This window comes from Chenopodium quinoa, unplaced genomic scaffold (assembly GCF_001683475.1).
Source record: "Chenopodium quinoa cultivar QQ74 unplaced genomic scaffold, ASM168347v1, whole genome shotgun sequence".
Classification (NCBI taxonomy): Eukaryota; Viridiplantae; Streptophyta; class Magnoliopsida; order Caryophyllales; family Amaranthaceae; genus Chenopodium; species Chenopodium quinoa.
This window is the reverse complement of record NW_018744128.1, coordinates 1089319-1106709: the sequence shown is the minus strand read 5'-3', so window position 1 is coordinate 1106709 and position 17391 is coordinate 1089319. Positions and strand designations below refer to the sequence as shown.

Here is a 17391-nt window from a genome sequence, read left to right as displayed (position 1 = left end):
GTGTTGTGAGATCTAGTTTTGGTTGTTTTTGTGAGTAATTGTTGTTAGATCTAGTCTTATTTGGGTGTTTATGGGTTGTTTATGAGGGTGGTTAAGGGTCTTTATGGAGATGGTTTAGATTTTTTTGTGGTTTTCGTGGTGGATGTGGTGGTTTTTGAGGGTGATGGGTAGTATAAGTAGTGTGGGGGTTATTTTTAAGGGGCGTTGAGTGGTGTCATGGAGGGTGGCGGAAAGGGAGGGGGGTCGCCGGAGTAAGGGGAATGGGTTGGGCACCGGCTGCCAGCCGCCGGCAGTGTAGGGGTGGTGCTGTGCTTGGAGGTGTTGCTGGCGTTTGGTGGTGATGTTGTGGTTGTTCTTTGTTGTGGGGGTGGCTGGCAGTGGGGTGAGGGGAGGGGGCTGACAGTGGAGTGAGGGGAGGGGGGCTGGCAGTGGTGTGGTTTTGGTTTTTTTTTTTAATTTCTTTTTTTTTTGGTAAAAATTATCAAAATTTAAAAATTAAAAAAAAAAAAAACTTGACCAATGATTTAATGACAAGTGGATTTTTACCTAATATAACAGATAGGTGACCTGCTTGGTCCATTTTGGGCGAAAAATGGCAAACTTCTGTCCAATATGGACAGATTTATAGGTTTGTCCATTTTTAGGAGAACCGGCCAAAGGTTGGTCTATTCACGTTAAAAAATCCTTTTAGAACTTATAAGTTGTAATCATCTAAATAGTAAATACATTCTATTTACTTTATGTATAATTACAATTACTTTTAAACTCATGCTAACAATAGCTGAATTCATTTTACTTTTTAGTTTAATTAAATAAAAAAAAAAAAGAACCCTGAAATCATCGAACTCGAAAGCCTCATCTAGACCATTGATCACGCTTCATCTCGATTCTATACATATAAATTACTTACTTTAAAGAGGAATTAGTTCATACTCTAATCAAAACAAATTCTTCAATTGGAACCCTAAAAAATCAACAAATAATCCACATTCGATCTCAGATATCTTAAAAGATGATGGCAATTAACGAACTTGATGCACAAAAAAGAAAAATTGAGATGAAACATTGATTAATCGTACCTTAGATTTCTCTCAACTTCAATTTCATTTAACATCTACAATTTTCAACAAAATTCAACCTAAAAACAATAAACAAGTTAGTAATTGAATAAAAAAAACAGTTAAAACACAATAAATTTCAAAAATTATCATAAACTTTACGACTTTCGCATAAATTAAAACTTTCAAATTATGCCTAATTTTCGAACTTTTTGACTGATTTATGTCAAAATGAAGAATATTCAAAGAAATTTAACAAAGATATAGATAATTTTTGCAACTTTTTAGTGGAAGAGGTAGTAAATCAATGGCAGATTTAGGCGAAAAAATCGTGAGGAGAGAGAAAATGGCTTGACAGAGGATGAAGAAAGAGAAACATATCTTTTTTTCTTTTGAATTAATTTAAGCCGTTGATCGCGCGCTTTTATTAATTAGATCCGACGGTCTTCATTGGTTCTTAGTTCATATTATAGACTAAGTTCTCATTATATATATATATATATATATATTTATGTCGACATATGTGTTAAATTCCAAAGGGATACCAAAATAATATAGGGGGTATAACTTTGTGAAAAGAAGACTGTGTCGGTAAAAAAATAAAATAAATAAAAAGTTAAAAGTAATTTTTTTTTAACACGTAAAATTAACATATTGTATATTTTTATTATTGGCCTAATTGGACCATTTGTAATAATATATGGCTGGTAAATGGACTATGGAGATTTTGTAAAACCCGTAAAGTTCTAAGACCTTGCTAACATTGATTTGAATTCAATTCAAGATTCTCTTGTATTATACAGTTTTTGTTGTGTCCTAATTTTAGTAGTTTTTTACTTCTTTGATTTCATTAACAAAATCACAAACATACACAAATATTACAACCGAATATGACGAATACCTTATTAAAAAGCTTTAATGGTAAATCAATAGTAGACTAAAAAATAATAATTCAATGATACATGGCCATATTTATAATTAAAATTACGTTGTTATTCGTATAGGAGTAAAATTCTATTGTTAATTGGATATTCATATTAATTTAATATGTGGTGTGTTGTTATAAGTAAAATTCTATTGTCAATAAAAAAAGATAAAAGTTTTTCAAAAGAATTATAAATTATTTTATGTATACTTTATTTATCCTAAACAAATTTATCCAATCTAATCACTATAATATCTATTTGTCGCCTATGTGGCTCGACACTTGGCAAAAAAGTGGAATGCCAAGTGTCGCTGTCTCGTGGCATGGCTGCGAGATCGGCTTTATTTATTAGTGATATGATATTAGATTTTCTTTGGTAACACTATATATTTTAATTTTCTCAGTGGTAAATTGTAAAAATTCTTATTATCTTTGGTAAACTCTAATTAGTTATAATTATCCAATGGTGACATTAATGAAACAAAATTATAACAAATTAGAGTTTACCAGGGATAATAAGAATTTTTACATTTTACCACTTAGAAAATTATACACCAATTCAAATTTTGATAATTATTATTTAAAATATAAGTTAGAATTAGTGTATAATTTGAACTTCAGTGATACTTTTATCAGGTTGCAGGATACCTTACAGGTTCCGGTTCCAAAATATTGAGAACCTGAACCTGTTGTAACAGGTTCTTCATTTTGTTAATCGAAACCGAAACCTCTTGTACAGGTTCCGATTCCGAAACCTGTGATTCCTAACAGATTTCGATTCCGATTCAGGGTACCCTGATTTTTTGCTCACTCTTAATTAACACTGTGAAGTTGCCATTTCACACTACACTAATGAAATAACATTAATAATTCCTATTTTTTGTGTAAAATGACCAACATACCCAGAAACTCGTATTTTCTCCCTCTTATTCCTTAAAAAAAATAATAAAAAAAATTCAAAGGATGATGGAAAAGCCTAAGGCCTCAAGTAGTCACTAAACAATTTAATATGTCGGCCCAACTTGATACTCGTAGAATCCAAAAGCCCAATACTTTGTATTATTATACATTTATATAATAATACGGAGTACAAAAATACCTACTACAGGACATTTTATTATTCCATTTTGCCGGGTACTGTACTAATGTGATGTACTACCGAACATTTTTAGCCACCTGCATTGACTTGAAGCACGGCCTTTAAGATGATCAGATCACCTCTTTAGCCAACCTTCCACAGTATGTACCGCCGGACTCAAACTACCACAATCATTTGACATTTGTTTAGCTCGTCTACCACTTCTTCAACACGTGTTCTTTCAACCAATAACCTTCTTCTATTAAGCCATGTATGCACCACAATGTATGTACATATGTACTATATATACCCCACTAATACATTATCCTTTTATCACACTATTACTTCATACTTACTCAAAACTCAACATATAATCCTAATAAAAAGCTTGAATAACGTTTACAAAAGATAAGAATAAGGAAAATGATGAAAGTAACGAAGAGCTTAGTGGTAATTATGTTGATCATCGCCATGATGGTGGGTACGACAATGGCGACTGGTGAATGTAACAAATATGGCAGATGCCCCCCGGGGTACTGCTGTAGCAAGTACGGGTACTGCGGTGTCGGACCCAAATACTGTGGTGCTGCAGCCAAGCAGGCTGAAGTTCACCCATCTACTGATGATCAAGTTCATCAAACTCAAGAAATTCCTACTGCTGCACAAGCTAAACCTGCAACTCCTTGAAGCGTACACTTATAATAATGAACCGGGTTTAGTACTGAATTAAGGGCAAAGTCGTTTTGTTTTAATAGTTGGTTATGCTATATATGTGGAATAATTTCGTACTTATCTAAGTTGTGATCGTGGCTTTCTTGTGTATTAGATATATGAGGGAATAAATGTACGATGTTGTATCTTTGTACGTCAAATGTCAATCTACTGTATATATCTATGTGTAGTTGTGTACTCTATGCATGTTACCTTCAGTGGCGTCACCAGGATTTTCGAAGTGTGGGTTCGAAACTTCCGAAATTTGAAATCATAATTAACAAAGGAATAAAAATACAATAATTAAATATTCAGTACATAAATAATTTCAAACTATGGATTACAAATAGATTACACATAGAAAAATGAAAAAAAAAAAAAAAAAAAAAAGACTACAGAAGCATTCTTCGAGTCTTCATACTTTGGAAGCGTTCCAATACATCATCATCACTAACTCTTGAAAATAAATCTCTTTCAAGAAAAGTGACTAAATTATCATTCAATAGTTGATCACCCATACTATTTCGCAACTTATTTTTTACGTATGTCATTGAGGAAAACACTCGTTCCACGCTTGCAGTTGCAACCGGAAGGATCAATGCTAGTCTTATAAGCAAGTAAACTAAGTTGTAAGTAGTATGCTTATTTGTTTCAACAAGCATCATAGAAAGCTCATGAATACCCTTCAAGTCTCCAAACCTTGCATCTTGGCGCACATCATTAATATAAAATTGAAGCTCATGACGAAGTGCAGTCATCGTCATATCATTAGTTGGAAACTCTTTGGGATATAACTCAGCAAGTCTCAACAACTTTTGCATATCAAATGCCGCAAATGAATTGATCGGGTTTAAGCATGACACACAAATAAGTAACTCCATATTTTCTTCATCAAATCTACTATTGAGCTCTTGGAGTTGTAAATCAATAACACTTATAAACATTTCTACCCGAAATCGATGAAGATTTGAAACTTTGGCAAAGAAGCGTCTTGACCTTCCACGAGGAACATACATATCATCCATAGTAGGAACTTCTACATCATGTTTAACACAAAAACAAACCACAAGATGTAAAAAGTCTTCCCACCCATGGTCCCTCATTTGTTGTAATCCCTCCTTAGTCAATTTAACATATGTCATGGCATTAACAATATCTTGGTCCCCCTTTTGCAGAGCTTGACACAATTTATCAGTAATCCCAAATATTTCGGACATCAAATGTATCATAAATACAAATTCAAATGATTCAAATGTAGACATGACAGTGATAGCCTTCACGCGATCATCCTTATAAATCTTATTTGATCCAATCTTCTCAAGAACTTTAACAATAGTAGCATACAATGCGGTAACATTTGAAACAGTTTTGTAATGTGATCCCCACCTAGTATCACCAGGCCTACCTAAGCCATGTTCTTGGTTTAAACCTTGCCCACTTTCAATTTCTCCTAGTTCTAATGCTTGTAGAATATGTTGAGATTGTATTTCTCTTATCATTTCCCTTCGCTTACAAGAAACACCAATAATATTCAACAAAATAGCAAGTTGATCAAACAACCAAATACAATCATCATTATCCTTAGCAACAGCAACAAGGGTTAATTGAAGTTGGTGAGCAAAACAATGAATATAATAGGCTTGTTTTGTTTCATTCATGATCAAAGTCTTGAGACCATTTATCTCCCCCCTCATATTACTAGCACCGTCATAACCTTGTCCACGAACTCTAGACAAACTCAATGAATATTCCATAAGCAAAGACTCAATTGCACTCTTTAGTGACAAAGCAGTAGTATCCTTAACATGTACAATTCCAAGAAACCTCTCATTTATCTTCCCTTTATTATTGACATAACGCAAGCAAAGGGCCATTTGTTCCTTTTGAGATACATCACTAGATTCATCAGCCAGTATTCCAAAATAGTCATCCCCAATATCATCAATAAGAAGTCTAGTGGTTTCTTTGGCACAACAATTAATAAGTTCTTTTTGAATTAAAGGACTAGTCATTCGATTATTTCCCGGGGCATTACCTAGAACAACCTTTGCTACCTCACTATTATTTTCTGAAAACCATGTTAAGAGTGCAAGAAAATTACCCCTATTCCAAGATTCTTCACTTTCATTATGCCCACGACAAGCTAAACCTTGATTTAAAAGAAATCTAATACATTTCAATGAATAAGTCAAGCGAGATTTGTATTGTAGTTTAGCTTCCTTAGAATAAGTGCAAAGAGATTCAGCAACTGATGTCTTTGGGTTGATAAACATACTATATTTCTCATTAGCCTGATTATGGAAACTACCAATACCACCCACATGAACATCAAATCTACCAGTCTTATTCCATCCTCTAAATCTCCCTTTAATAAAGGAATCATTAACAGCCAAAGAATAATCAACTTTATCAGTGAACAAATAGCACACAAAACAAAAAGCCGCATCTTTCTCAACACTATATTCAAGCCACTCATATTTATCAAACCAAGTAACATTAAAACGGCGCATACCTCCAACTTTTCTTTGAGGAAAATTATGTGTGCGTGGATCACAACGTTTCTTTGTAATATAGCCTCTCCTTACGGCATCTCGATCATTAGGAGGATACTCCATAACTGGAATTCTTTTTCCAGGGTCATGTGGAAGAAGATCAACATCATAAATGCGAGTATCATCGGAGTCAACAGTAGTATTAGTGTTCTCAGGTGGTGGAATTGTTGCAGCAATAGGAACCTCATCATCATTAGGAGACACATGTTCTTCTATTGGAGGATCCCTTGAACTAGGTGAAGAACAAGTTGAAGACTTTTGTGACTTCCCGGCACGTTTCCAAAATGACTCTAAACTCATGGTATAATAGGTATATGCTGCTAGTCTGCTGCACACACATGATAAATGCAGAATGAAATCAATGAAATAATGAATGAATGATAAATCTAGAAGGCTAATTAAAACTATCGTAATTAAAGATTACAGTCAATTACTCAATTAGACAATTAGTAAACGAAATCTAGACGGCATAAAACGAAATAGCAAATGAAATTATGAAAACTAGAAGGCAGAAACGAAATACAGAAAATAGCATATGAATTGGCAGAAACGAAAGGCAGAAAATAGCATAGCATATGAAAATAGCATACGAAATACAAAAAAATCCCCAAATTGAGAACTTGAGAAGTAAATTAGATAATTATAACCAAACTTCAGCAATTTACAAAAAATTGGCAATTCGTAAATCGTAATGTATATTAGCAATTGAATTTAGCATATGAATTTCAATTTTCAAGTATTCAATGATTTAGCAAAAAAAATCCCCAAATTGAGAAGTAAATTACATTTGCAAAAAAAAAAATCCCCAAATTCACTTACCCCTACATACACCGATACACCATACACGGCTGTGAGGCTGGGTCTGGGTGAGTGGCTGGTGCGCTGCCGGCCTGCCGCTGCCGCCGTGTTCTGCTGACTCTGCTGCCGTGCTGCGCCGGGAAGAGAAGGAGGAAGAACGGGAAGAGAAGGACTGAAGGAGGAAGAACGGGAAGAGATTAAGAGAAGGAGGATTGGAGGAAGAAGTTAGGGTTTTGCAATTTGGGGGAATGAGGAAGAGGAAAGCGAACTCTGGAAGCAGGAAAGCTCAGTGCTCAGGAAACAAAATTAAAAAAAAAAAGTGTGAGTTATGGGTTTTGAACCCACAAACTCTTGTGTGATGGGAGGTAAAAATAACCACTGGGCTACAACTTTACTTGTTGCCATATAATACACAAATATTCTAATTAAACCTATTTTGATTTTTTTTTTTTTTAAAAAAAAAAAAATTTTAAATTTTTTTCAAAAAATCAGTGGGTTCAATGAACCCACTTGAACCCACCCTAGTTCCGCCCCTGGTTACCTTTCGATGGGAAAATAATATGGACGTGTTGTTATATACTTATATACCATAATATGGGAGTATTATATATGAACGAAGTATGCGTAATCAGATAGAGATTATCATTCAGAAAGATTGTATCATCACATTATGCAGAAATATAGAAACACGTTAAAGTTGTGAGTAAATCATTAAATATAAGTATCAATCAATAACATAATATTAAAGACGAATTTGACATGACACTTGTCATGTTATGATTAAAAAAAAATTCCGTCATTTTCACTTTCTATTTTATTTTTTTTTTTTTTTAAATTTTCAAATCTTCATGTATATTAATTGTTATCCTTTAATATCTAACTTTCAATTTGACAACTATATTATAAGTATATTCTATATGTATTGAATGAAAATATTTTAACATATCTTTCACATATTTTATAATAGGTATTTTCTATAATAAACAACATATACTACGTATATAAGGTAATATTATTAAAATAATATACTACTCCCGTACTCCGTATCATTCTACATCGTATTTTTTCATTTGAAAGTTTTTTTTGCTCCAATCAGGTTTAACACTTTAACTTTTATTATATATTTGTTGATTTATTTATAATAATAACACTACAATTCAATAACTATAAATATTAAATAAAAATAAAATAAAATAACCTTGATTATTAATTGTCACAAAAAATGAGTCACTAAAATTTGTATAAAACACTTGTGCAGGTCAAAGTATGCTATAAAATAGTGTACCGGTCAAAACATGCCAACACAAAAAGGGGCATATGGAGTATATAAGTACATTACATGAGTTATAATAACATAAAATTTTATTTGTATATAAAATCCCATAATCATGAAATTTGTGTTTTTTTTAATTTTTTATTTATATATTTAATGATCAATACAAGTAATTTTTTATATCAATATAACATAAAATTCAAGTTAGTTTTTTTTTTAAAGAAATTAAAGTATTTCTTTTAATTAAAAATATTGATTTTTAAATTACTGCTAAATTAACATATAGTAATTCATAATTAGGTTAAGTAAAAATCGTGCGTTGCACAGAACTTAAACTAGTATATTTATAAACGCATATTGTGTTATTATTATATTATTTTTATATGTGAAGTTAAACTAAGTAGAATTGAAACGCATTAATTTAAATGATTGAAGTTGAATTGATTGAACCGAACTAACACTAGTACAACTAATGCTTTTTACAGCATTTATTTTATAGCGGTTTTGTTAGTATGCTATAAAAGATATGGTAATCACCTTATAACAGCAATTACAAAATAACTCCTATTATATGTGTTGTTATTATAGTGTTTACATAGAAACCGCTATTAAAAGATTGACTTTATTAAAAAAAAATAAAAAATTGTCATTAGCCCACTACTACTCGGTTCCCCATAGCAAAAATAAACGTTGTGCTCCACTTCCCACTTTACTCATCTACTCACCACAACATGCAATTCTGGTGAGATTTCCCCAAAAGCAATTTTACAAACTCGATTTCAAAGCAATTTACGGGCTGAGATCTCAAAATTTATGGTGCTATTTTTCACAGGCTCCAATTAATTGGACATTAATCTTCAATTTAAGGTTTGTTTCTCATTAAAAACTGATTTTCTTTTTATGTTGGTGTATTGGGTTTTTTACTCATGCTTTTTATTAATGAAATTGTGTTTTTTAAATATTGTTATTACGGGTAATAAATATTCCAAAAACAAAAAATTAGAAATTACCTTTAATAGTGATTTCAAAATATCGCTATTAAATGTTTTTCTAAAATTTAGAATTAAGCATAACATTTATAGCGGTTTTAATATGCTGTAATTGAGATTTTTCATGGAATCCTAGAAGCACATTTTATAGCGGTTATATAAACCGCTGTAAAAAGCTCATATTGGCTTTTACAGTGGAGCGATTATTAGCGGTCCAAAAACTGCTGTAAAAAGCTTTTTTGACCGCTATAAAAAGCATTATTTGTTATAGTGTAATCTTGAAAAATAAGTCCATCATAATAAGCCCTTATGCATTCAATTGATGACAAATATCCACAATTTAAAAATTAACTAAATATTTTAAAACTCTAAATTTTATACCAACCATATAAAAAAAAAAAAAAAACATAATAATTTTTTTCATCTTTACTTTATTTGTTGCTTTATAGATGACCTCAAGTATGAAAGAAATACAAATGAGGTTAATGTAGGGATCATTTAAATTAATGCGTTTCAATTTTACTAAAATTGTCACAAAAACTAAGTCACTAAAATTTGTATAAAACACTTGTGCTGGTTAAAGTATGCTCTAAATTATTGTACCGGTCAAAATATGCCAACACAAAAAGGGACATATGGAGTATATAAGTACATTGCACGGGTTATAAATAACATAAAATTTTATTCTTATATAAAATCCTATAATCATGAATTTGTGTGTTTTTTTTAAATATTTAAAAATCAATACGAGTAACTTTTGATATCAATATAACATAAAATTCAAGTTAGTTTTTTTTTTTTAAAAAAAGAAATTCAAGTATTTATTTCAATTTAAACTATTAATTTTTAAACTATTGTTAAATTAACATAGTAATTCATAATTAAGTCAAGTAAAAATCGTGCGTTGCACGGGACTTAAACTAGCATATTTTATAAACGCATGTTGTGTTATTATTATTATTATTATTATTTGTGAAGTTAAACTAAGTAAAATTGAAACACATTAATTTAAATGATTGAAGTTGAATTGATTGAGCCGAACTAATCTTGAAAAATAAGTCCATTAGAATAAGGCCTTATGCATTCAATTGATGACAAATATCCACAATTTAAAAATTAACTAAATATTTTAAAACTCTAAATTTTATATCAACCATAAAAAAAAATATAATAATAATAAAAAAATATAATAATTTTTTTGATGACCTCAAGTATGAAAGAAATACAAATGAGGTTAATGTAGGGATTGGAAAGGGGGTCATGTCACACACAAGACAGATCAACCCAAATTCAATCCAATCAAACTAAATTCTCACACAACCTAAATAACACAACCAAAACAGCAATACGGTAGTAGCAAATCAACAATGATACCAACAATACTAGGAAGAAACAATAATCATCAACACACAAAGATTATACGTGGAAAACCCCTTCGATGTGAAGGATAAAAATCACGGGACCGTTTAAGGAGTCCACCCTAGCTTCCTTTATTGATAATTGAGGGTAAAATAAACCCAAATCAGTCTATACAAGGTTTACACACCCACCACCAACAACAAAGAATAAGAGATCAAAATTAGAGAGAAGAAAAGTGTAGAATTCACCCAAGAAACAGTAGTTCTGTCCGGAGATTTTTTTGACCAAACCAGAGCTTAAATTGATGATCCAACCGTCCAAAATGAAGCCCTTGATGTCAAAAATAAGCTTTTAAAATTTAAGAACAATCCAACAGTGGAACTTTCGGAAACAAACGATTTACTGAAAACTGTCCAGAAAAATCCGAAATTCGAAGCTCTTGTTCAAACCCTTACTTTCTCTCTGCTTTGTGTGTGTGAATGCTCAGCTGCTAGCTGCTCCTTTACACCACATAACTACCCTTATTATTACCAAGGGTTACTACCATAAGCTTGCTCAACAAGCCACACCTTAAGTCTCAAAATTAGACTTACTCTAACTAGTAAAATGCAATAAATGGACCAAGTAAATGGACCAAAAGGAAAATACATTTTACTATCGATTGGGCTGGACCCATAACAATCTCCCCCTCCAGCCAAACACGGGAAAAACTAGCACGCTTTAATAATTATTTGAAGCTCATTCCCTCAAGCTTGATACAAACATCAAGCTTGCTTCCGGGAACCAGTTTGGTTAACATATCTGCACCATTTCTATTGGTGTGGACTTTCTTCAGTTTTAAATGCCTCTCTTCAATCACATCTCGTCACCAATGATATTTAACATCAATATGCTTGGTACGAGCATGGTACATTGCATTTTTACTTAAATTCATAGCACTTTGACTATCACAAAGCACTATATATTCACCTTGCTTCAAACCCAGCTCTTGAAGAAACCTTTTAAGCCATAGCATCTCTTTGCCCGCTTCCTTAGCTGCAATGTACTCTACCTCAGTTGTTGACAATGCTACACATTTTTGTACCTTGGATTGCCATGAGATGGCTCCCCTTGAAAATGTAAACACATAACCTGAGGTAGATTTTCTGTTATTGAGATCACCTGCCATGTCAGCATCTATATAGCCTTCAAGTAAAGGTTTGCCACTTCCATAACAAAAACTTAATTCGGAAGTGCCTCGCAAGTATATGAAGATCCACTTCACTGCTTCCCAATGAGCATTGCCCGGATTATATAAGTGTATGCTCACTAAACCGACAAAATGTACAATATCTGGCCTAGTACACACCATAGCATACATCAAAGAACCAACAACAGAAGAGTAAGGAATGGATGACATACTTTCTTTCTCCTTCTCTGTTGTAGGACAAGCCTTCTTGCTTAGCTTGAAATGTGTTGCTAGTGGTGTACTAACATGCTTGACATGCTTCATATTGAACCTTTTAAGCACCCGTTCAATATACTTTTCTTGTGAAAGCCACAACTTTCCAGCCTTCATGTCACGAGCAATCTCCATGCCTAAGATTTGCTTTGCAGGACCCAAGTCTTTCACGTCAAATGACTTGGAAAAGTCTTTCTTCAAACTTTGAATCATTCCTGCATCATGTCTAACTATCAGCATATCATCTACATATAAAAGAAGGATGATGAAGTTACCTCCAAGGAACTTTCTAAAATACACACAAGGATCTGCAAAAGTCCATTTATAACCATTGCTTCTCATAAACGAATCAAATTTCTTGTACCATTGCCTTGGTGCCTGTTTAAGCCTATAAAGACTCTTCTTCAACTTGCAAACAAACTTTTCTTTTCCTTTCTCTTCAAATCCTTCGGGTTGCTCCATGTAGATTTCTTCATGCAAGTCACCATGTAGAAAAGCAGTTTTAACACTAAGCTGCTCCAACTCAAGAAGACTTGCAGCTAATCCCAACACAACAACACTCTCGGTAGCCGCCAACTAGCAGGACCGTGTTGCAGGTCCAACCTCTACTGCAGCTGTCGTCAGGGCTGCTATTCTTGAGGTAAGGATGTTTCTTATTTCCCATTTTCCTCGTTTAATCGTGAATTCTAACGTGTCTTTTATTTTAGCGCCCTGAGGTACGATATCGCCTGTGGCTTGAGTTGGGCGATTTTCGACGAGCTTCTCAACTGACGACTGAGAGGCGTATCTTTCGGGGCACCTTTCACGCAGTGTGGTACCTGGATAAAAGGTGGCCCTTCAGCATTCTTCAGACGTGCCTCTAGTTCTTAAGGATCCTCCTAGTTCGATGATGAGTTAGGAGGAGATTCGGACGTATCCTAGAGGGGGCGTCTTATTTGTAGACTTTCGAGAGCACATCTACACCGACAGATCTTACGAGGAGGCGGTGCTCCCCAGATTGACTCGTCCGCCTTACTGTGAGGAGGTTTTTAGTCCCCATCATCTTCCTTTGTCTTTTTTGTAGCCCCCAAGCGGTGCTAATTATTGAATCATCTTGCAGGAGGAGAAAGAGCCTGAAGTTTTCGAGCCCGCACGCATGTCTATTCACTATTAGGTGTTTCATGGCCCGATTGAGGAGACGATCCCTCCAGCTTCGGAGGAGTGGCGGATGGTGGAACGATTCATTCCTCGTTTGACGAGATAGGTAAGTTTGCATCTTTTCTTTAGTTTCATGCATATATCATTTTGCTTCCTGGCCCTATCTGATCTTGTAGTTCTCTCGAGAGACTGTGGTGCCGGCAGCTGTTGTCGACGCCTGTCGATATTAGCTGGTGCGATGGAGCCATCGGATGTCCTGCCGACGTACAAATGGTGTTCAACCGATATGTATCCTTATTTATGCACATTTGTTCCATCTATTTGCTTTTAACTGACTTGTATTTCTTTGTCTTTGTTTCACCCGGGTTCTCGGTCATGCACTCGCTTGAGGCAGAGCGGCTCGAGGGAGGAAGGAGCGAGGCGTCGCCGTACTTCTTTGGAGATCCCGGGCGGATAGGAGGCCGCTTGCCAAGCAAAGGGCAACGATGATGATAAGCCAGGTCATGAGTCTTCATCGACTGAGGTGTTCCCACCTGTCCCACCTGGTTTTGGTCCCGCGGTGGTGCGACCGCATGTTGTTCCCGATTTATTCGAGGCTGGTCCATCATCTCAACATGCCATGCCTCCTCTTCGCTGGTGGGACGTATGAGGTTGGCTCATCGTCGCAACAGCCTTTTGCTGGCGCGAGCTTCCACTAGTATGGCTTTTAGGGGGGTCCATAGTTTACACAGTGGAGCGGTCCTACAATCGTGATCCCCACGACGGGTGGTGGTAGCTCTAGTCAGGATGTGACTCCTTAGACTACATACTTTGAGGGATGGATGGGTATTTCTCGAGACCCTCGTCCGCCAACGCCTTAGTTGTATCTGCATTTCATTTGGACTATTTGGACTTTGCCTATGTTTGTACATTTATTGACTCTTAGGACATTTATGTATATTCATTCAGACTCTTATGTATATATTTATTAGACTATGTTCATTTTTTACACTTGCTTCATGTGCGTATGAGTGTGCCATGAGTGTGCCTTGTGAGAATGTGTGATTTTGTGATAAATTTTGTGAAAAAGTTCTGTCATTTTTATTATCATTGGAGGGTATCTGACTTTCTCCCCAAAAAGAAAAATGGAAAAAAATGGAAATGAGGGAAAATAAGTGTGTAAATATTTAAGTTGAAATTCCTAGAAAAGAAATTCCAAATCATCAAAGGATTAAATCAAATAGGTTGAATTGTCAATAGAAAAGGTGAATAGCTTTGGGATAATATGGGAAAGGTGAAAACAATTTGGATAAAAAATCAGATAATCAAAGTACGAGTTTTATTAAAAATCAAATCAAAGAACAATTAGACGCGGCAGCTGCATCACAGATGCCAGGGATCATCGTGGCGCGCTAGTTTCAAGAAATCGAACTCCGAATAAAATTCAGCTTCTGCATTGATTTTGGCTATAAAAAGCCCTCGAATACATCATATTCAGCATAATTCGAGTATTTAGCTTTCATATTCTTCTAGTTTCTATATTCTAGCAATCATGGCTAAAAAATTTAGTGAAATTACTCGTGAGTGGTGTCAATCTTTGACCAATAATGAGCAAAAAGAGCTTGAATATTTCAATATGAATGGCCTATTGGGTCTTAGCTAGGAGTGTAGAATTTGATAGTGGTTTCATTCATGCTGCAATAGAATATTGGGACAACAAATTAAGGCGTAGATCAGGAATATGGCTCACATTCTTCAATGTAAGCATGCACCCAACACTTGACTTCACACGAATATCACCTAACCCAACAATGCTTGCTGAGCTCTAATTTCCCATCTTCACACTACCAAAGTCACCAGACTTGTAGTTCATGAAGTACTCTCTCCTGGGAACACAATGGTATGAATCCCCTGTATCTACAAGCCACTCTGCATCTGAACTATCAATATGATGACACTCATTAGTTGCACAAATCAAAGTGACCTCATCATCACTCTTAGAAGATGTTGTTGCAGTGTTTTTATCATATCCCTCTTTCTGTGAATCATTCTTCTAACACTGTTCCTTTTTCAAACGGAAACAATACTTCTTGATATGACCAGGCTTCTTGCAGTAGTTGCATATAGTCACATTTCTTCCATCACTGGATTTGGACCTACTGTAGACACCTACTTTTGGCCTCTTGTCCCGACAGGAACTGTGACGATGTTACAAAAACCCGTTCTTCATGCTACATCAAAGTTGAAATGTTTGTGGACTCCGAAATGCATTATGAAGTAAGTTAAAACCCATATTTGAGACCAAATTATCTTAGATCCTAGTACGATTAATAATTAGGCCTAAAACATGTTCATACATGTTTAATCTTGATTAATAACGGACCTTAATGCGTCAAATGCAATGATTGGATTAAATGAATCTTACATTGTTGAAAAACCGAGCCAACCAGATAAACCTAATATCCAATTTACGTGAAAGGCCTATAAATATGGATATCCCTTTCAAAGAGTTTTTCAACGGTATATTATAAGCCCAATTCCAGGTCAAAATGAAGAAGTTATCATCAAAATACTAAACTGGGCCCTAAAACCGACACCCTTGCACTCAAACGGCCATATCTTTTGATCCATAACAGATTTTAACCTAATTTTAACGGAATTAAAAGGTAGACATTCAGTTCTTTCCAATGATATCTTGTTATTCTTAATCCGACTACGCAATCAAAAGTTATGGAAGTTCTAAAAATACGTTTTCGTATAAGGCAAACCGCACCGCGCGCAACTCTCGAGAGTTGCGCTCGACACTCCAGCACGACTCTGAGAGTTACGTGCGCCACCTGACGCCGCGGCTCTAAAACCCTAAACCTATATTACTACGCCTATAAATAGGGGTCTTCGTTAGCCCTAATCAAAAGAGAAAATTCAGAAATTAAAACCCTAAATTCTGAAATCCCTAATCTCTCAAACCCTCTTACTATCATACTACTTTTCCCTTCTCTTCCCAACTACTCTTCAACCCTAATCTATTCCATTGAAGTCCTTGGAGGTACAAAGAAGGAGGAAAGTCCATAAACATCCAAAACAAAGATCTAGCAAACAAAAGAGAATAGTTAGTTTCTTGAGCACTTAGATAAATCATTTTTTTTTTGTTTAAATAACTTTAATCAATTAATTAGTGTTGATTGATCACCTCAAATAAAACTTAAATTAATTAATTTCATATAGTATTATTGCGTTAATTAAAGACTAGAATTGAATAATTAATTGTTGTTTTATCACTTAAATCAAGCCGAATATTGTTTATTTCTTGTTTTTTTCACGAATTTGAATAACAAAGGAAAACGACATTCTTTACAATGTAATCTTTATATGATTAATTCTTGTAAATAAAATCAACTAACTTAGTTTTAGGTATCACGTTGCATATATTGTTTAGTGATGAAATTGTGAAATAGGAAGAGCTAGTAGAGGCCGCACTTGGGCTAGAATAGCGATTCCCCCCTAAATAGAACGTTATTTTGATACCCTCGCTCCCGAACTCATTTTTGGTACAAGTAGACCAATTTGGGCATGGGTAAACTTATGATTCATGCTAAATATCCCTTGAACTCTACTTGGGAGAAAGGCATGAACGAGGTTTATGAGTTTTTTTAACTCATTGGCGCCTCCTTATTAGTTTCTTATAAAAAAGCGTTATGATAGAATCAATTCTAATTCAAGGTCCCCCAAACAGTCAGGAATTCAAATCCTAACACACCTTTAAAATTGTAAAGTCCTAGGCTTTAAAGGGCCATGGACATAAGGGAGAAGGATCCCCTACGATGGGCACACCCTCCTCACAGTGGCGACTCAACTGGGGACTTAGAGGTTACAAGATTAGCTTTTGGTTATGGTTCAAGGTTTCCAACTTAGGTTACCTATGAGTTGTAACGAAGGCTAACTTGGATAATCTCTAGTTATATTAGAGAGCGAGACTTGAACGCATAATATCTTCCTTTTTCACAACAGTAAAAGCCAAATAAGCAACATTGCATCATGCATAATCATAGCACACTTTAACCATTGGGGATTGGCTCATTGACTAGGGGTCG

General features: G+C 34.6%; 1 protein-coding gene across 1 annotated transcript; it reads right to left on the bottom strand.

Annotated features, from left to right (window-relative positions):
- Window positions 1-4164: 4164 nt before the first annotated feature.
- Window positions 4165-6624, bottom strand: LOC110692856 (zinc finger MYM-type protein 1-like). Its single transcript, XM_021869937.1, has one exon. It carries the CDS (start codon window positions 6622-6624, stop codon window positions 4165-4167), a length of 2460 nt encoding a protein of 819 aa, XP_021725629.1.
- Between the last annotated feature and the right edge of the window lie 10767 nt (window positions 6625-17391).

Bases quoted from the DNA above. Each gene is read 5' to 3' on its own strand.
- LOC110692856 (XM_021869937.1), bottom strand. From the start codon at position 6,624: ATGAGTTTAGAGTCATTTTGGAAACGTGCCGGGAAGTCACAAAAGTCT.